This window comes from Scardinius erythrophthalmus, assembly GCF_964197995.2.
Source record: "Scardinius erythrophthalmus genome assembly, chromosome: 20".
NCBI classification, from domain to species: domain Eukaryota; kingdom Metazoa; phylum Chordata; class Actinopteri; order Cypriniformes; family Leuciscidae; genus Scardinius; species Scardinius erythrophthalmus.
The window spans coordinates 35,815,779-35,836,904 of NC_138240.1; the positions used below are offsets into that span (position 1 = coordinate 35,815,779).

The window sequence follows — 21,126 nt, forward strand, 5'->3', positions numbered from 1 at the left end:
AAGCAGAGGATGAGCAAGTGGGTGGTTGCGGCTATCTCACTTGCTTACGAGTCGGTTGGTCAGCTTTCACCTTTGGCTGTACGAACTCACTCGACTAGGAGTATGGCTGCTTCTAAAGCTTTATTGTCAGGAGTTTCCCTACAAGATGTTTGTGATGCGGCAGGCTCACATTCGTGAGGTTCTACGATCTTGACTTCAGCTCCACTTCAGGTGCGCAGGTGCTTTCATCCGAATGTGTGCTCTGACTTCACACGGACGGACATTTGCTGGGTATAGAGAGCCTAAGTCCCGCCCCTCCGCTTCCGGCTCATGGGACCTTACTTCGGAAAAAATATGTATGGAAGTCAATGGCGAGAGATAACTTATCTTTTTATTCCGTCTGAACTGTGCCCTGAACTACACATATGATGTTTGTCAATTTAAAAGGTAATTATGAAAGTCAAGAAAGTCGCAGTTTGTCATAAAACAGAAGAGTAACGTTTAGTTTTATGTGAAAATCGCTCAATGAACTACATCTCTCGTCTCGCACTATGTACGTCACAAGATCCGTTGCTCGTATGTGTGTATTCTGGCTCAAAACACTCAGGCATGACGGAGTAACATTACGATTATAATGTAAGACTATAGAAAAAATGTCAGACGTTAGCTTCAGTAAAGTTAGCTTCATTCATTGAGAGAAAAGGTATGACGTCGCGTGTGCGCCTTCTGGGTTTGTAGTCTCTGTAATTACGTATTTTCACAGTCTTATACCTCAACAGTTTTACATCAAGCTGCGACTTTCTTGACTTTAAAATGTATCTTTTAAATTGACAAACATCATATGTGTAAATCAGGGCACAATTCAAACGAGATCAAAATATTTGTTGTCTCTCGCCATTGACTACCATACAATATTTTTCCGAAATAAGGTCCCATGGTGGTCGACCGGAAGGGGAGGGACTTAGGCTCTCTATTAGCGTTCCCACAGCATTTAGACCCTTGAAAGGGAACGTCTCGGTTACGTATGTAACCCTAGTTCCCTGAAGAGGGATCGAGACGCTGCGTCTCCCTCCCGTACTTCCGGCATGCCCGTGATCGACTTGCTTCAGCCTATCAGAAGCTGACGCTGTTATGATTCAGGGGTGCTTTCTGGTTTCCTGGTCGATGACGTCACCCACCCATGACGTTACGTCACGCCATTGGACTGATTCCATACTTGCTTCAAGACACAATCACGAAGGGGCGTTCCCACAGCATTTCAACGCAGCATCTCGTTCCCTCTTCAGGGAACTAGGGTTACATACGTAACCGAGACGCTTTCTGTTGAAAACGGTGTCGTGTATGCGGCCCCTAAGTTAATAACTAATGATCTTTGCAGCGGAAGTGAATCAATCAAAACTAACTTCAGCTGGATAATAACTTTATTCTAGAGCTGCTGTAAAGCCAAAACAATCTCTGTTACTGTAATCTCCTGTTATCTCTGTAAAGCTGCTCTGAAACAATCTGTATTGTTAAAAGCGCTGTATAAATGAAGGTGACTTGACTTGACTTGGTGCTGGTTGTATTGATTCTCTCTCTGTTTCCAGTCACTGGGCGTCTCTGAGTAATCTGGTGGCTTCTCTGTTGAACTCCATGAAGTCGATCGCGTCTCTGCTGCTGTTGCTCTTCCTCTTCATCATCATCTTCAGTTTGCTCGGCATGCAGCTCTTCGGCGGAAAGTTCAACTTCGACGAGACCGTTACCAAACGAAGCACTTTTGACAACTTCCCTCAAGCCCTGCTGACTGTGTTTCAGGTGTGTGTGTGTGTGTGTGTGTGTGTGTGTGAGTGTGTGTATGTGTGTGTGTGTGTGTGTGTGTGTGTGTGTGTGTGTGTGAGTGTGTGTGTGTGTGTGTGTCTACCTAAAAAACATGGTATGATTGATTGTACTGTGCTATTCTTTTAAAGTACCATGGAATTTGTTGCAAATACGAATAAGAATGAATCCGATAATCATAAATTACCATTTATGATCATTTATTGTCCAAATTAGCATGATCATGAACTTGAAAGCAGCATTTATAATTATTCAAGAAACACTTTTAGATGGCGCACATGCACATTAATCTAGCTACTGTATGGCATGCTCTGTCCAATACACTTAATTGTGAATACGTTGATTTTTCTGATGTGTTTGGCCTCAGATCCTGACGGGCGAGGACTGGAATACAGTGATGTATGATGGGATCATGGCGTATGGAGGACCCTCTTCCTCAGGCATGCTCGTGTGCATCTACTTCATCATCCTCTTCATCTGTGGGAACTGTATCTTTCCTTGTGTTCGGCACATTTATGACAAAAATGATCACACTGTATCTCACTGTATAAGATTTCTTCAGACTGTGTAACTGAACAAAGGCAAACACTACCAGTCAAAAGTTTGGAATAATTACATTTTTAAAATGTTTTTCAGTCTATTTATTTATTAAAAAAATACAGTTAAAACAGCATTTAACAAAAATTTAATTAAATTAAAATTAAAACTGCATTTAACATTGCGCATCATGCTAAAGAATGACATTAAACCAAAGGTTAACTTAATTTTTTTTAATGTTTTTCAGTCTATTTATTTGTTCAAAAATTCAGTTAAAACCGCAATGTTGTCAAATATTATTACATTTTAAAATAACAGTCTATTTTCTATTTTGAATGTAATGTGTTACTGCGATGGCATCATTTCTAAAGTCTTCAGTGTCGCATCATATTAGAGTGATTTCTGAAAAATCATGTGACACTGAAGACATTTATTTTTAATTGTAATAATATTTCACAATTTTGATATTGCTGTATTTTAGATCAAATCTTGGTGAGCAGAAGAGACTTTTGAAAAACATTAATTCTAAACTTTTGACCGGTAGTGTATATTAAAAGAGAGACAAATTGAGCGTAAATCTTTATTTCACATATTGTTGCATTTTGAAATGATTAAACAACACAAGTACATGTTGCATTACAGGCACCTGGACCAACTTTTATTTACATGTTGTTACATTGTTCTTACCCTGGCAGAAAAATTTGCAAAAAATTTACCTTACCTTACCTTACCTTATTTATTTATTTACCCACACACAAGAGCATTGGGGCAACTTTGGCCTGAAGATGTGTGTATTAATACAGTGTTAATAATATTATTAATTAGTATTAATAATTTAGAGTAGTAAATATGTATCGTTTAGGGGTAAATAAAATACAAAGATGGCCATTTAAGGGCACTGTGCCAATCCCAAGCTGTTGTACTGTCATGATTCACGTCTGTGTTCCCCTGTCTTGTCCCATGTTAGCAGTTCCCCGTTATGTTGATTAGTTGATTATTATAATTATGTTGATTAGTCTCCCCAGGTGTTTCTTATTAGCCACACCCCCTTGTTATCTTTGTTTAGCTTGTTTGCCTGTGTATTTAAACCTCTGTGCTTCAGTTGTTGTTTGTCGGTCATAATTTACTGTTATTACTATGGTAAGTACATGTAACATATGTAACAAGGACACTGTAAAATAAAGTGTAACCCATGTTTTTAACTAGCTAGTTGAACAATGCCACATCAGTTTTAATGACACAGATGTTTGAAGGAAACTCGAGTACTGAGGTGTGTTGAACTCGATGCCACAGTGACGCAGAACTACACATTATGCTCAGCGGTACATTGGATATCTCTTGTTTTATGAATATCGATTCAGAGAGAACACATTCTTAACACATCTGATCAGACATCTTACTGAATGTGTTCTTGGCCATTGCTGTGGATAACCTGGCAGACGCTGAGAGCCTGAACTCGGCCCAGAAAGAGGAGGAGAAGAGGAACAAGAGGAGGAAGAGCAGGTAACACTCGTCTCTCTGACGACCTGAGAGTTTCATTCACACGCTGAGCACTAATGTCTGCTAACATACAGACGGTGTTTTGTGCAGGAGTATGAGCATCAAGAGAGATGTTGACGAGGGAAACTTTAAGGTGAGTGATATTTATATGCATGACCATGGAATAAGTCATCTGAACATTATCATTTTGTATCATTTTGTAATAATGAACAGATGACTGACTGCGAAAAAATATTTCCTTACATAGTAGTTTGGTCTGGTTTTCCATTACAAATATCACTTTTTTTATCAAGCTACATTTACTTAAGTAGGACAATGACTTAATAAGTGATATTAAGATGTTATTAAGGCATTTTGTTCAGAAAAATATATCAAAATGAAGTGAATTTATGCTTAAAATATCTTTGTATGTTCAGTTGAGTTCTGTTTTCATGAACGTTGTAGTTTAGACTCCTTGTTTTTGTTCTTGTTTCCTTTGTTCCCATTTCTTGTTTGTTTCTATGGTTACTCATTTGTTGATTGATTAGTCCCACCAGTGTCTTGTTTTACTCCTCATTATTCTGTGTATTTAAACCCTCCACAGTTTGTATTTCGCTGTCCTCTGTTGTCTTACCAACGTTGTTACGTTTTCTCCTACTCTTCAGTTTTAAGTTAATATTTGTTTTTTTGTTTATAAAACAACTGGAATTAAATCCATCTGCTTTCTTTATCATCACCATCCTTTAACGTGACAGAACTCTTAAGTAGCCTTTTATTTTATTAATTTTACGTTATCTGCAAATGCAGGTTTTTTTATTCAATATTGAAAAATTCTTAAATCAAGATAATTTTACTTTAGAAGGAAAATGACTTGAGGCATGAAGAATTTTTTTTATAAAAGTAAGTTAATGCTTAAAACAAGAAAAAATATAGCATAAACTAAATTAATTTTTATTATTTTTTTTCAGTAAGTAATTTTGCTTATTAAGAGGATGTACTGTATCTTGATTTAAAGACCCCCTGAAATCAAAATGTAAGTTTTTTAGCTTTTAGTATGAATATGTTAGCCTTAAGGTTATGAATAAGCTTCCAAAACAATGACAAAACTCGCTTATAGGAGATCATATAGGATGCATATAGGAGATAAGCATTCAAAACTTACAGTCTCTCACTTCCGCTAAAATGGATCAGGGATTTTTATGACATCACCGCTTCTCATCACATCTTCTGTCCAATCACATGCTCTCTAGAATCTAAAGCTCCGCCTCCTATCGTATATATCGCCACCACCTGGCCAAAGTGACCGTTGACTTGTCACTAGCAATATGGGTTTGAGTGTGTGTTCGGTTGCTCAAACGCTCAAGTTTTATTCCGTTTTCCAACTGTACGTTGGTTAGGAATGAAGTGGCTAGAGTTTATTCACATCTCTACTATTAAATCCAACGTTTCATCAGCGCTCCGATTCGCTTCTAATGGTGCTGTCAGTCTGTGAGGTAAACTAAACACTATTGGCTATTTGAAAAGAGGGAGGAGCCATTAAATATGTCCCGCCTTAGCTTCCTGTTTCAGTGGAAATTACATCAACGCATCAGACAAATCTGCGTGATCCAAGGCACTTCAGTGGGCTTTAAGAATGTTTAGATATTTGTACTGGAAAACAAGACAAAAGTACAGAGTAAGAAAAACATTTTTTGCTGTGTTTCGACATTATCACTATCACTGAGGTGCTTTTGTTGCAGGCGTCTGGTGATCAGGAGGCCGATCAGGATCAGGCCGAGGAAATGATTGACTCTTTAGGTGAACCTCTAATAGTATTTACTCTCATCACTTGAGCTCCAGTGGAGTCAGCTGATCACTGTGTGTGTGTGTGTGTGTGTGTGTGTGTGTGTGTGTGTGTAGAGGAGGATGAGGAAGAAGAGCCCGTGGTGCCGTCGGGGCCGAGGCCTCAGAGAACGTCAGAGCTGAATCTCAGAGAAAAGACTCCACCGATCCCTGAGGGAAGCGCCTTCTTCATCTTGAGCAACTCCAACCCGTATGTCACACACACTTATACAAACCTTTAAAGGGGTGGTATAATGCCCTTCTTACAAGATGTAAAATAAGTCTCTGATGTCCCCAAACTGCGTATGTGAAGTTTTAGGTCAAAATACCCCACAGATCATTTTTTATAGCACATTAAAATTGTCACTTTTTGAGGGTGAGCAAAAACACACAGTTTTTGTGTCTGTCCCTTTAAATGCAAATGAGCTGTTGCTCCTGGCACAGAGGGCGGAGCTTCAAGAGCTTATGTGTGTGTGTGTGTGTGTGTGTGTGTTAGCAGCTCTGACTACCTCACACACATACACACTGAACATTTCAAAAGCTTAACCGGAGTTGGACAAAGATGGAGAGACTCTAGAAGTGACAACATGTAGAAGCAACAGGATGTTTCTGAATGGATAGTTAATGCATTTATGTTTCTGATGTGGAGTTAACTATCTTCTAGTCATTGATTAGCATATTCTGTCTTGATAATCTATAAATCGCGTTCCTGGGGGAGGGGCTTATGTAAATATTAGGGTTTGTGATGTCACTAACCCGTGAGGAAGCTAATTGTAGTTCCTACCAGCTGTTTGTTGTAGTCCTTAAAAACTGATTTCTATAAAAGAAAATCTCTCCTTTTGCTTTGAACTTTGAGCGTTGTAACTTTGCAGATGTTGTTTATGCTCAAACAGCAACATTACACACTAACTAAAGTTAGAAAAGTGAAGTCATAATCAGCCACCCCTTTAAAGGGATAGTTCACTCAGAAATGGGAATTCTGCCATCTTTTGCTCACCCTCATTCCAAACCACCATGACTGTCTCTACATTTACATTTATTAGTTTAGTAGACACTTTTATTCAAAGCAACGGAGCAACATCATTAGCGATTTATCACAAAAGCCAACAATATTCATAGTACACAATGCCAAGTTAAAAACACAGTGGATGTAAAAAGAACGCGAGCGGCTTCCACTGACTCACTGAAGAGATCCAGCCGGCGACTGCAACAGTTACATAGTTAAAAACATTGTTGTTGATCAAAGTTGAAACGATGATGAAAACGTGTTGTGTTTGGGGTTGCGCTGCCAGATATACAGCAAAAGGTGTAGGGTTTTATCGATTTCCTGTGGGTGAGGAGGTTATAGCGACTGACCGTGAGACTCACGCAATTGTATGAGGCACCACGTAGGATTTAAATCAAACTTCGCTTATCAATACATACATAACACACGTGCATATACACCTATAAATTACCCGCATATACATGTAGGCTATACCATTGGATGTTCAAAATACATATGAAATACACGTGCACACTAATATGAAATTCATACCAATGTTAGTAATGAATGCATACACTTGTGAATATTGCATATAAACCTGACGCACGCATACACCTATAAATACTCGCATACATAGCCTACACAACTAAAGCATGCATCCACGTTTTATTTTGTATGCGTGAGTGTTTTATGGATGTGTATGCACATCGAGTTTGTATGTGCGAGTGTTTATAGGTGTGTCTGCGTGCTGCGAGTGTATATGTATGTGCGAGACGAGTGTTTATAGGTGTATATGCATGGAGTGTTTATAGGTGTATATGCATGGAAGTTTATAAGTATGTATAGGTGTATGCGTGCGTCAAGTTTATATGTAGCCTATATGCAAGTTATTCACAAGCATTCATTACTAACATAATATGTATTGGTATGGATTTCATATTAGTGTGCACGAGTCTTTCATATATGTATTTTGAACATCCAATAAATGTATATGCGAGTAATTTATAATTGTATTGTGTTATGTATGTATTGATAAGCGAAGTTTGATTTAAATCCTAAGTGGCGCCTCATACAATTGTCACTTTTCACACGCTCTCACTACATCCATTTTCTCACGCAACTTACCTAAATGTATATTCCTCATACATAATATCGGCCAATCAGTGTTTTTCAACCGCGCAAAGGTCGATATAACAGCTGGAGAACAATTGTCACATAACATTTACCTCAGGAAAGCCATTTAATGACCATGATAGGCTATATAGCACATTATTTTGGCTAGAAAAAAGAGCTATAGAGAGTATTTTGCTAATTATGTGTAGGCCTACTGTATTACATATTTATTATATTTTTTACTTATATCATTAAACACAGTTGTTATTATGATAAAAAAATGCATTATATTTAATTACATTTAATTACTGTCGACGGTGGGCCTCCTTTCCAAGCAATTTACTAGCGTTGTCATAGGAACGCTTCGGCTTTTGCCACCCGGAAGAACGTCTATTACTGTTGTGACGTCATGGTGAATTGAATTGTCGTATTGCGAGGACATTTAGTTCTAGGCTCTGATTGGGCCATTTCCAAAACATTCATCTTTCTGTGCCGAAGCCATTCTTTTGTTGATTTAGATGTTTTGAATCATTGTCATGCTGAATGGTGAAAGGTCTTTCATTTCTCATTGGGAGCTAGATTAGTTTACAATCTACAGCAGAAGTGAAAGTGCAGAAAAGAAGAGAAAGAGAAGAAGATTTTCTCTGTTTATGATTGAAAACACTTTGTTTCTTCAGTGGATACAAGGCCAGATGTTTAGCAGAATGTTCACACTGCTCTTTTACACACAATGAAATAATTCTATTGTCATTGAAATGTGGTTAAAGTGTACTGCTAAATGTGCTGACAAACATTTATGGCAAACTAAAATATACTTTAATGTCATTTCTTTTGATTCTTGTATGTCATGTATTTAAATATATTTGTAATTACACATTTGTAATTATGAAGTTGCAATTAGCACATTTAAAGTCCCCCTGTAGTCAATAATTTTATCCCTTGAATCTCATCTTTGATCACCAAAAATACATATTTTTCCTTGGAAAAAATGTCTTCATGTCTTAAAATATCTTGAATGTAACTCGACACCCTCGCCTCGTTTAGTATGCACGGTTCTATGAATATGTAAATGAGCCCCGCCTCCACTCACTCACTCAGCTCAGAGATCCACTGGTTGACGATCACACGTTGATCTGATTGGTTACAAGGTAGTTTGTGACGTCAGAAACACCAGCGATTTCAAAGCGTGTTTTTGAGACTGTCTTTGGTTCACTGCAGTTTTAAGGAGGAAATACTCAGCAATGCTGTCGACTTATGAATTCACACATGGTTTGTCTTAAAGCATATTAAAAACACCACATAGACACATAAACAACATTAAAAGCTGGATTTTCACCTATTCTAAAATATATTTACTTTTAATGTAATATCCACGCACTACAGTTAAAATTATAATACTTTTCATGTGCTTTAGTATGTTAGTCAACACATCAAAACTACAATGATTTAAAATGAACCCTTTTAACTCTATACCCTAAAAGTATACTTAAGTGACATTTTATTTGACTAATATTACATTATCTGCAAGTTTTTTTTTTTTTTTTTTATTTATTATGTCTAAAATATTTGAAGAGCATTAGTGCACATTCAATAAAATTAAGCACACTTCTTTTTCACAAGGCTGAAGAACAGACTGAAGTAATTATTCTTGACTTCCACCTGTTCAAAACTGGTGTGTTTATGATACACTGGAGATTTGTTAATTTTTTGCACGTGTGCTTGACATAATCTGTGACCCTGGATCACGTCACCAGTCTCGAGTCGCACGGGTATATTTGTGGCACTGTATGGGTCAAAAATATAGATTTTTCTTTTATGCCCAAAATCATTAGGATATTAAGTAAAGATCATGATCCATGAAGATATTTTGTAAATTTCCTTCTGTAAATATATAAAACATTTATTTCTGTGAGTGAATGCAGCACAATCGCCAACATAAATGGACAACTTTAAAGAAGATTTTCTCAATGTTTCGATTTTTTTGCACCCTCAGATTCCAGATTTCCAATAGTTGTATCTCGGCCAAATATTGTCCTATCCTAACAAACCACACATCAATGGAAAGATTATTTATTCAGCTTTCAGGTTATGAATAAAGCTCAAATTCTAAAAATTGACCCATGTGACTGGTCTTGTAGTCCAGGGTCACATTTATGGAGAGAGCTTGACATCTTTTGCTTTTCCACATTGTTCATTCTCACACACTGTTGTCATGCAGGATCCGCGTGGCGTGCCATCGGCTCATCAATCATCAGATCTTCACCAACCTCATCCTCATCTTCATCATGCTGAGCTCGGTCTCGCTGGCAGCCGAGGACCCCATCCGAAACTTCTCTGCCCGAAACATCGTAAGACCGCCAAGAAAAACCCTACAGTCAAAACACCATATCATCTGCTCTTAGGATAAAATACACAAATAATAGAATTATATGGACTTTCTTTCTAATCATGAACTAGTGTCATCTGTTACCTCATTTTCTTCATGATCACATTTGACATAGTGATTATTTCAGGTTTCAGATTTCGATAGTCCACTTCAGACATTTACTAACTTTGAGTAAATGTTTCTTGATCGTCATATTAGAGTGATTTCTGAAGGATCATGTGACACTGAAGACTGGAGGAATGATGCTGAACATTCAGCTTTGATCACAGGAATAAATTACACTTTACTGTATATTCACATAGAAAACAGCTGATTTACACTGTAATAATATTTCACAATATTACTGTTTTTATTGTATTTTTAATCAAATAAATGCAGCCTTGGTGAGCAGAAGAGACTCTTTTAAAAACATTAATAAACGTTTGACTGGTAGTGTAGGTGCAAAGTTTCTTATAGTCAATACAATGTCTGTGTTTCCTTATTTCATATAAGCAGGAATTCACAAGACGCTTCACATGGCATTTCTTCATCTGTCTGTTAACTTAAACGGGCTTAAAGGATTGTAGAGGCGCTGTAGAAATCAGATAGACTTGAACTGACTCTGTCCGCTGGATTCGTTGCAGGTTCTTGGATATTTAGACTACGCCTTCACCGCTATATTCACCGTGGAGATCTTGTTGAAGGTAAAGACTCCTGTCTTATTTCTATTTGCATTCTACACAACATGATTATAACCCTCTTACTTATTCCAGATTACACAGATCATGCTTCACTAGTTCATTTCTGATTTGTGGTTGTTGAGTTGGACAGGAATCTGCAATCCCCTTTCATTTTTACTCTTGCTTTTACTGTATGGTTGCAATTGATACGTGTAAAATGAAAAGGTAACACTTCCCAATAAGGTTCGTTAGTTAATGTTAATTTCAACATTTACTAATACTTTATTAAAAACGTATTAACATTAGTTAATGCACTGTGAACTAACATGAACAAACGATGAACAGATGTGTTTTTATTAACTAACATTAACAAAGATTAATAAATACTGTAACAAATGTATTGCTCATTGTTAGGTCATGTTAGTTAATGAACCTTATTGTAAAGTGTTACCAGTGAAATGTTGTTAGAATTGCTGGTTTAGTTCACGAGTGTGTGTTGTGTTGATCAGATGACGGCGTTCGGGGCTTTCCTTCATAAAGGAGCGTTCTGCAGGAACTACTTTAACTTGCTGGATCTGCTGGTGGTCGGAGTGTCTCTCCTCTCCTTCGGGATACAGTACGTTCACCTCACCATTATTTCCTCCAGCGTGTTTGAAGTCAGTCACTGCATGCGCTCGTGTTTCGTCCGCAGGTCGTCGGCCATCTCAGTGGTGAAGATCCTGAGGATTCTGCGTGTGCTTCGACCTCTGAGAGCCATCAACAGAGCCAAAGGACTCAAGGTCAGTTCATCTCTGTGACACATCAATCATACTGAACTCTAAACACTGTAAAATCCAACAGTGATTCATAACACTTTTTAGTAAACTTTGCTTAATGTCTTACCTTAATTGTAATAATCTAGTAATCTGTACTATTCACATACTATGCTTTGTTTACTAAGAAAACCCAAGTTAAGATGAATTGATTGGTTTGAGTGTGGTTTTTGAGGCGGGGAAATTCTTAATGGACTTTTCTCTGTTTGCATTCACTCATTTCCCAAAGTCACTTTGAATGTTGAAAATTTAATACAACTGAAAAATTTGAGAGAACATCACATAAGCTGACTTCATAAATTGATGTTGATTTTCCTAAAATGTTTAGTCACCATTATGGTGATTAGTGTTCCCTTTGGTTGGGCACTTGGAACTTCATTTATACTATTGTAATTCTCTTCCCATTGATGCAATGATTGCAACAAGAATTCAGTTATTCGGTTTCAAAGGAAGAGATTATATATATATACAGTATATTTATGACAATCTATATATTTATGATTGTCACTCTATATTCGTGACAATCTTGCAATTGATCATACTTTCACACAGACTTCAACATTCAGCCTGCAAAACACAACAATGGTAATAATTATATTTTATTTAAAGTAAATGATCAAGTACTCTCTACAGTTCTTTTTTAGTTACTAGAACTCTTGTGTAAGTGAGCTATACTAACTAAGCATTTGTCAGGACCACATACTATTCCTATTTCACTTTACTTGCTTTTTTTAAGGCAATCGGTTTGCATGCTTTTTTTAAGTAAGTCCAACTAATTAGATTTTACAGTGAGGGCTGCATGATGTTGAAGAAAAATGCGATACGCGATAACTCATTAAAAAAAGTGATATGCTATACGATAATGCTTAAAGTGTGTAAAATAAACTTAAATTATCTTAAAAATATATTTCAAATGATATAACCTACATACGTGTTTCACATTCTTTTTGTGACTAGACTTGTGACTTTTGTGACTGTACTTAATATAAATACCCTGCAATTGTACTGTTGGTGTACTAAAGTTGCATAAAGTCTGCTATATTGGAACTAATGTTGTACTTAATGTACTTTATTTATCCAGGAATAGTGCTGAAGTTCAACTAAAGATAAACTGAAGTACAACCAGAATTCCAGAAAAGTTGGGATGTTTTTAAATTTGAATAAAATGAAGACTAAAAGACTTTCAAATCACATGAGCCAATATTTTACTCACAATAGAACATAGATAACATAACAAATGTTTAAACTGAGAGATTTGACAATTTTATGCACATAATGAGCTCATTTCAAATGAGATGCTGCTACAGGTCTCAGTATAGTGTGAACGGGGACATGTTGACCAGGGTGTGTCTCTCTCTCTCTCTCTCTCTCTCTCTCTCTCTCTCTCTCTCTCTCCCTCTCTCTCCCTCTCTCTCTCTCTCTCTCTCTCTCTCTCTCTCCCTCTTTCCCTCTCTCTCTCTCTCTCTCTCTCTCTCTCTCTCTCCCCCTCTCTCTCTCTCTCTCTCTCTCTCTCTCTCTCTCTCTCTCTCCCCCTCTCTCTCTCTCTCTCTCTCTCTCTCTCTCTCTCTCTCTCTCTCTCTCTCTCTCTCTCTCTCTCTCTCTCTCTCTCTCTCTCCCAGCATGTGGTTCAGTGTGTGTTTGTGGCCATCCGGACGATCGGGAACATCATGATCGTCACCACACTTCTTCAGTTCATGTTCGCCTGCATCGGTGTGCAGTTGTTCAAGGTGATCCAGCGAATACTTTCACATTAAAGAAAGATTTCATTTTTAACAAACTCTTTTAACAAGCAGTTTTCTGTTGTGTGATGAAAATGTTCGTCCTCAGGGGAAGTTCTACCGCTGTAGTGATGATGCGAAGTCAACTCCAGAGGAATGCAGGTGAGTGTGTGTGTGTGTGTGTGGGGGGGGGGTAATGTGTGTGTATTTGTGAGTGTCTGAGTGTGTGTGAGTGTGTGTGTGGTAGGGGTTGCACGACTACTGATTTCTGCTACTCGATTTCTTATCAAAACAATACTCGAGTTACTCGACTACTCGTCGTTCATGCTACTGTAAATGAAATAGCTAGATCTTATCAATAAACATTTATTAATTCATAGCCTAATGCAACAATTACATAAGTAAACTCTCAAAACATTATAATTATGATATTTCATTTTTAAATTTTCATGTAAAAGTCTAAAGCCAAATAAATAGCCATTCTTGCCTTTCATTCCAGACGTCTGCTTCTAGGGGCCGTTCACATATCGCATCTTTTCCGCGCTCAAGGTCGTTATTTCAAATGTAGGCGCGCGGCGAGCGCGCTCATAATGAAAGAAACATGGTGCGCTAGTTTTTCCAGGCGGGTTTTTCCTTCTCATCTCCGGAAATATATCTAGTAGTAAAGCTAATGCAAGGGCTAGAAATAAATGAATCCTTTGCTGAATGATACTTCCTCGTCGTCATCATGGAGAGCGCAGTTTGGTTGCATAGCGACGACAGACGCCGCGGGAGTGCAAGCGCTTGTAGGAGACAGCGGCACGGCCACGCGCGCTTTCCACACGTTTTTAGACGCAATATGTGAACGGCCTCTTGCAGAGTTGGCCAATTACAATATTTTTGTCATCCTTGATGAAATACTTCCACACATCTGACGTGTGGTGTCTGTTGGTGACGTTCGCCATTTTTAATTCATTTATGGTTAATGGACGCTCGAGTAGTCGATTGTTTCCGACAGCGTCGAATAGTGGTTGAAGTAGTCGATCTATCGACTACTCGACTAGTCTATGCAAGCCCTAGTGTGTGGGTGTGTTAATCAGATCCGGCATGGTTCTGTGTTTCCAGAGGAACATATATCGTGTACAGTATCGGCGAGACGGCTCTGCCACAGATGCGTGAGCGGATCTGGTTCAACAGCGACTTTAACTTTGATAATGTTCTGATGGCTATGATGGCTCTCTTCACTGTCTCAACGTTTGAAGGCTGGCCAGCGTAAGACCAGCACACACGCACTCACTCACTCACTCACTCACTCACTCACTCACTGACTCACTGACTCACTCACTCACTCACTCACTCACTCACTCTCTCACTGACTCACTGACTCACTCACTCTCTCACTGACTCACTCACTCACTCACTCTCTCACTGACTCACTCACTCACTCTCTCACTGACTCACTGACTCACTCACTCACTCACTCTCTCACTGACTCACTCACTCACTCACTCTCTCACTGACTCACTCACTCACTCACTCTCTCACTGACTCACTCACTCACTCTCTCACTGACTCACTGACTCACTCACTCACTCACTCACTCACTCTCTCACTGACTCACTGACTCACTCACTCTCTCACTGACTCACTCACTCACTCTCTCACTGACTCACTCACTCACTCTCTCACTGACTCACTGACTCACTCACTCACTCACTCACTCACTCACTCACTCACTCACTCACTCTCTCACTGACTCACTCACTCACTCACTCACTCACTCACTCACTCACTCTCTCACTCACTCACTCACTCACTCACTCACTCACTCACTCACTGACTCACTTACTCACTCACTCACTCACTCACTCACTCACTCACTCACTCACTCACTCACTCACACACACACACACACACACACACACACACACACACGTAGTGTTTTCATTTTTTATGGGGACTTTCCATAGACATAATGATTTTTATACTGTACAAACTGTATATTCTATTCCCTTACACTAACCCGACCCCTAAACCTACCCATCACAGAAAACTTTCTGCAATTTCACATTTTCGAAAAAAAAATCACTTTTTTGATTTATAAGCCGTTTTCCTCATGGGGACCAAAAAATGTCCCCACACGAACAAGGATTTCGGATATTGCCATCCTTGTGGGGACATTTTGTCCACACAACGTGATGATTACCAACTCACACACACACACACACACACACACACACACACACACCTGGTGATAATAAAGTGCGCTGGTCCCTCGTGTGTGTTCTCTCTCCTCCAGCCTGCTGTACAAGGCCATCGACTCCAGCAAGGAGAACATCGGGCCGATTTACAACTACCGTGTGGAGATCTCAATCTTCTTCATCATCTACATCATCATCATCGCCTTCTTCATGATGAACATCTTTGTGGGTTTTGTCATCGTCACGTTTCAGGAACAGGGCGAGAAAGAATACAAGAACTGTGAGCTGGACAAGAACCAGGTCTGACAGTCCTCAGTCCTCAGATGTTGTTATCGTGACCCAGTGTCAGGGTTGCCAAGTCTGGGCTTTCCCCGCAGAACTGAGCTAGAATCCCTGTGGGTTAAAGGTTTATTGGTAACACTTAACAATAAGGTTCGTTAGTTAACATTAGTTAACTACATTAGTTAGCATTAACTAATAATGAACATACAACTTTGTTAATGTCAACATTTACTAATACTTTATTAAAATCTTGTTAACATTAGTTAATGCACTGTGAACTAACATGAACTAACAATGAACATCTGTATTTTTAATAACTAACATTAACAAATACAGTAACTAATGTATTCCTCATGGTTAGTTCATGTTAGCTAATACATTAACTAATGTTAACTAATGAACTTTATTGTAGTGTTACCGTTTTATTGAACTAAAATGCTTGTATTGAAATATTTTACCCATTTTACATTTTAACAATGATCCAACATTGGAAAGCAAGTTCCTCTATGAAAACACACTGTGTTGATGATTACCACTATAGTCATACAGTGACTGTAAAATACACCAGTGGCATATTATGAGTTTTGATATTTGGGATAGTGTCATTGGGCTAGTTTTGTTTCGCAGACCTGGCAACCCTGTCCAGTGTGGATCTGAATGAAGGACGAGTCTGACTGTGTGTGTGTGTGTTGACAGCGGCAGTGTGTGGAGTACGCTCTGAAAGCCCGTCCGCTGAGGAGATACATCCCCAAAAACCCCTACCAGTACAAGTTCTGGTATGTGGTGAACTCCACCGGCTTCGAGTACGTCATGTTCGTGCTCATCGTCCTCAACACGCTGTGTCTGGCGGTTCAGGTGAGAGAAACATCAGCACTGAGACACAAACCGTAACACTTTATAATAACTGCATGCTATTAAGCAATAGTTAATCATTCGTAAACAGATAATTCATCATTTATAAAGCATTAATATACATTAATAAGCAGTTTACAAATACAGCTATAAATGCTTTGTTCTTGATTTAAAAGCATATCTTTAATGTTTAATAATTGTATTTTCATACTTTATTAATGATCAATTTATCATTTCTAAATGAAGAATTGCATTATTTACAAGCCAGTTCTTTAGGAGTTGTCAGTGGTTCATAAGATCATGATGAATGATGAATTAACTAATGCTTAACTAATGATGAATAGCGTGCAGTTATTATAAAGTGTTACCTAGGACTGAATATGTCATCACCACATTACAGTGTTTTATAATGGCTTGAACATTGTAGGACGTTTTTAACTCTTCACACGGTTCTCTTTACCAACTTTCAGCTTCACACAGCCTTAATTTCACATCCAGAGTGCACAAAAAACATTCACACGTGTTAAATCAACTCATTTTTCCACAACATTAGCAAAGGTTTCACCCTACAAACACATTTTGTCAGTCATAAAACAAAGAGCTAAAAACATTAAAGCCCAAATTAAGCTTTTTTGTTGGATATTCCCTTTCATGTAGTGTGTAATAAATCTGTTTGTGAATGTAAAAGGTCTGCAAAGTTTCACAGATCAATGTGCAGATACAGTCAAACAAACAAAAAATAATCAGACACCAGATATAATTTTTGATTTTTTTTTTCACTAGTGTGATCAGGACACTATAGTTCATTTATATAAGTGAGGAGAGCAGAATAAAGTAAACTATGACCCAAAAATTCTTCATACAGTGACTACCAGTAAAAGTTATTAAAATTTGGGACCAGAAATGGGACAAAAAATTATATCTGGTGTCTGATTAATTTTTTTTTGTTTGACTGTATCTGCACATTGATCTGTGAAACTTTGCAGACTACTTTTGCAGTAATCTTTACAGTTGTCTTTAATTGCTAATGCTCTTTTTACACACAGACTGAACACAATGAAGCATTGCTTGGTGATTGGTTGAGCTAAACTGGTATTATCTAATTGTGTAGTTAAATTTAACAGCTGACAGATATTCAACATAATTAATGTGTGAGACAGTCTAACAGAAGGACGGACAAAACCAGTCAAATATCAGCTGAGTTCTGCTCATATTTCATTACCATTTTCTAAACTATAGCGAATAAACTGTGAAAATGTGAGGAATGTTGAAGCTGTCTGAATACATTTGAGTTTGACTGTAAATTGAGTTATTGCCTCATGACAGAAAGAAGTGATTCTGACCTGAAACGAGTCGTCAGTAATTCCAGTCTCAGGAGGTTTGTAACTAATTAGCATAATGCCAGCCTGTGGTCTTGATTAGCTGATCAGCGTCTCTTAGCTCCGCCCTCAAACACTGTAGTGTATCTGAGACTGGAAGAGTTTGGTTTGTGTTGTTCATGTGGAGAAGACGCTGTTTTCTGAGATTGATACGGTAAAACCCACGTCATCATTACTGTTCATATCACTAGCTGCGTTTACATGGACACTTATAATCGGATTGACGGCTCAATCGGACTAAAAAACCTTCATGTAAACACCTTAATTGATCCGATTGAGCTCGATCCGAATGAAATTTCGATCGGATTGAAAGGGGTGGTTTATCCCTTTTGTAATCCGATCGAGAGAACATGTAAACACTTGATCGGATTGAAAACCGAAACTGAAAGGTCTGCGCATGTGCAATGACGTTAACTAGCGTAATGACGTATGACGCGCGGAACGAGCTGTTCTTCCTGTTGAATAAAGTGTCATATTAATAAGTTTCCCGTCATTCTAAAATTCTCATTTCACTCGCGCGTCTGTGAAGTGTGAAGTGAAGCAGGACAACGTCCCACCAGTCCTTGTTTTGGATTCTCATCCACAGACGTCTGGTTTTGGCCGCGGGGAGGGGCATTTTTACTGCGTGATCAATAAGCAGCACGGCAAAACGGTTAATGTGCTCTAAATTATGACCAGAGACGAATTCATATTACGTCTGCTGTTTAAAACAAATAAAGATCCAATAGAGGAGAATATTTATGCGCGAAAAGCGGGAAACTCTGTATATTCGTGCAGTGTGCGCATGTCAAAACATCAGATCCGATTTAAAACTTGTGACATATAAACGCGCACATCAACCCGATTACTTTATTTATCATTCATGTAAACACCTTGTTCGGATTCATCAGTCGGATTGATTTCATTCCGATTGTGTCCATGTAAACGCAGCTACTGTGTGTCAAGAGCTGAGATTCAGATATGATAATGAGCGTTTGCTTTCTGACCAGTCACAGCAGAGCAGCTCTCAGAGAGGCGGGGCTTAGAGAGACTGAATCCTTGATCGAAGCGTTTCAGACACTGAGAGAAAAGAGCTGATGCTGCAGTGAATACTTTGAGAAAATTAAAGTTAAATGTTAACCTGTTGTAGGAAACCTCCAAAACAAAATTAGGAACCTTTAAAATAGCATAAATGGGGTAGTTTAACAACATTTGAGATGCTGTGATGCGATTGGTCCGCTGGTTAGTCCAGTTATCCAATCACATCCTCTGCTGAGGCAAGGTCACGCAAGTTTTTTGGTGTGCATTGAGGGATTTTCTTAATGGGTTTACTTCATTGTTTACAGTTGTGGTCAGAATTAATGGCACCCCTGGTACATATGATCAAAAATGGCTGTAAAAATAAATGTTTAATTTATTGCCAATAATTCCACAGCTGTATGCTCATGTCTACTTATCTCGGATTTAAAAAATCATCTGCATCAATTGAGCGCATATATACTGTATATACAGTATCACAAATGTGCAATTAAAACAGGTGGAAGGAAACAAAGCTACTAATAGTAGAGCAAGGTTGTTTTTTTCCACTTAAGGAATGAATGTATATTGTCTGACTTAGTTTGAAGAATTGCACTGTAATCCACATAAAATGATGTTCATTTTGAATTTTCTATGTATTATGCTCAGCATCACGGCCAATCACATCTTTTCAATTATGGGATGGACATTTTGAATATGGTGTTCACGGGGGTCTTCGCAGTTGAAATGATTCTCAAACTGGTAGCCTTCCAGCCGAAGGTATGTGTTTCTGTAGTGTCAGTGTAAAGCTCGTGCCCCTGTCCCGTGATGTTTAACCCTTCTGCTCTCCTGTCCCCCCCGCTGCTGTGTGTCTGATTAGGGTTATTGTGTGGACCCCTGGAATGGGTTTGATGCACTGGTGGTGATTGGCAGCGTAGTAGACATCGTTCTGAGTCAGGTAGACGCCCGTCTTTCCTCTCGCCTGTCTGACCCTCACTTCTGCTCGCTGGCGTTTGTGTACAGTGTGTCCTTCAGTGTGCTGTGTTTATACATGTGTCTGACACAGAGCATGCTTTAAGAAGTCTTACTTATGATTACACAATTTAAGCCATAGCAAAATAATAACAAAATATGTCAGATAAGAAGATATCAAATTGTTATTATGCAGATAAATATTTGTCCTCACTAATAATTAATGTAAAATAAAGAGACTTGCGCCTTTTGCTATTTAACGATGTTTTGTGATTACATTTAAAATGATTTGTATTTTAATGGCTTATAATAGAAGACAGTATAAATCATCAAAGTATGCACCGTTTAGTTTAATGTGATCATAGTTTAAGTGATCATAACATTTACAAAGCACAATCTGTGCTCCTAAATGTGATAATTTACTTAAGAATATACTTATACTTGTGATTTATACTTGTTCTGCTCATGTTTCATGAATGAAAATATTGAGAATCACAAAAAAAGTCCAAAAAGTGAAGCGTCTGAACACATTACAGTAGGTCATGCGAATGTCACAATGGAAAAGGTTTTCATTTTCTTAATGCATAGTATACTGTAGTTTTCTTTTGATTTTAGGGTGAAATGTGACTAACATTATTATGAAAATCAAATAAACTGTTATAAATAAATACCCAGAATGCCTAGCTGATGTTGTTGTGGTAGGATGTGTCTCAATCCGCTCCCTAGTTTCAGTGCACTGGTCATCTCCAAAAGTCTCACAATGACCAGCAAGCATTGGTTTCTCAATACAATCACATACTGGAAATGTCATCATGTCTTATTTAGAAGTGGAGGACGAAGACATCGTGGCATTTCATGACTTTTAACAGTTGCTGTACAATAAAGATGTGTGATAAATGTCCCTTGCTAGTGGCTGAATTAGTGTTCACTATGCTCTGATTGCCATTATAGGGAGGTAGGGAGCAGAATGAGACTCAGAAACAGTGTGTTGCTCTTTCTGTGTGCGGCTGCAACATCAAAACTGTGATTTTTCTTCTGTCTTTTTCTTCCCTCTTTTCTGTTCCTTTGTCAATCCATCTCTTTTCCTCTCGCATCTCTCTGTTTCGCTGGGTGTCCGCAGCACTATTTTGCCGATGCATGGAACACGTTTGATGCCTTAAT

General features: G+C 38.3%; 1 protein-coding gene across 1 annotated transcript in view; it reads left to right on the forward strand.

Annotated features, from left to right (window-relative positions):
* cacna1db (calcium channel, voltage-dependent, L type, alpha 1D subunit, b) overlaps window positions 1-21,126 on the forward strand; it is an 82,349-nt gene that overhangs the window by 27,655 nt on the left and 33,568 nt on the right. Inside the window, exons 12-28 of the mRNA XM_081348116.1 lie at window positions 1,566-1,773; window positions 2,162-2,282; window positions 3,723-3,834; window positions 3,922-3,964; window positions 5,550-5,607; window positions 5,710-5,842; window positions 9,948-10,077; window positions 10,739-10,798; window positions 11,284-11,390; window positions 11,466-11,553; window positions 13,206-13,313; window positions 13,414-13,466; window positions 14,409-14,555; window positions 15,583-15,784; window positions 16,463-16,621; window positions 19,663-19,773; window positions 19,874-19,951. Of these exons, the coding sequence (XP_081204242.1) occupies window positions 1,566-1,773; window positions 2,162-2,282; window positions 3,723-3,834; window positions 3,922-3,964; window positions 5,550-5,607; window positions 5,710-5,842; window positions 9,948-10,077; window positions 10,739-10,798; window positions 11,284-11,390; window positions 11,466-11,553; window positions 13,206-13,313; window positions 13,414-13,466; window positions 14,409-14,555; window positions 15,583-15,784; window positions 16,463-16,621; window positions 19,663-19,773; window positions 19,874-19,951 (1,918 nt within the window). The remainder of the gene's footprint in view (window positions 1-1,565; window positions 1,774-2,161; window positions 2,283-3,722; window positions 3,835-3,921; window positions 3,965-5,549; window positions 5,608-5,709; window positions 5,843-9,947; window positions 10,078-10,738; window positions 10,799-11,283; window positions 11,391-11,465; window positions 11,554-13,205; window positions 13,314-13,413; window positions 13,467-14,408; window positions 14,556-15,582; window positions 15,785-16,462; window positions 16,622-19,662; window positions 19,774-19,873; window positions 19,952-21,126) is intronic.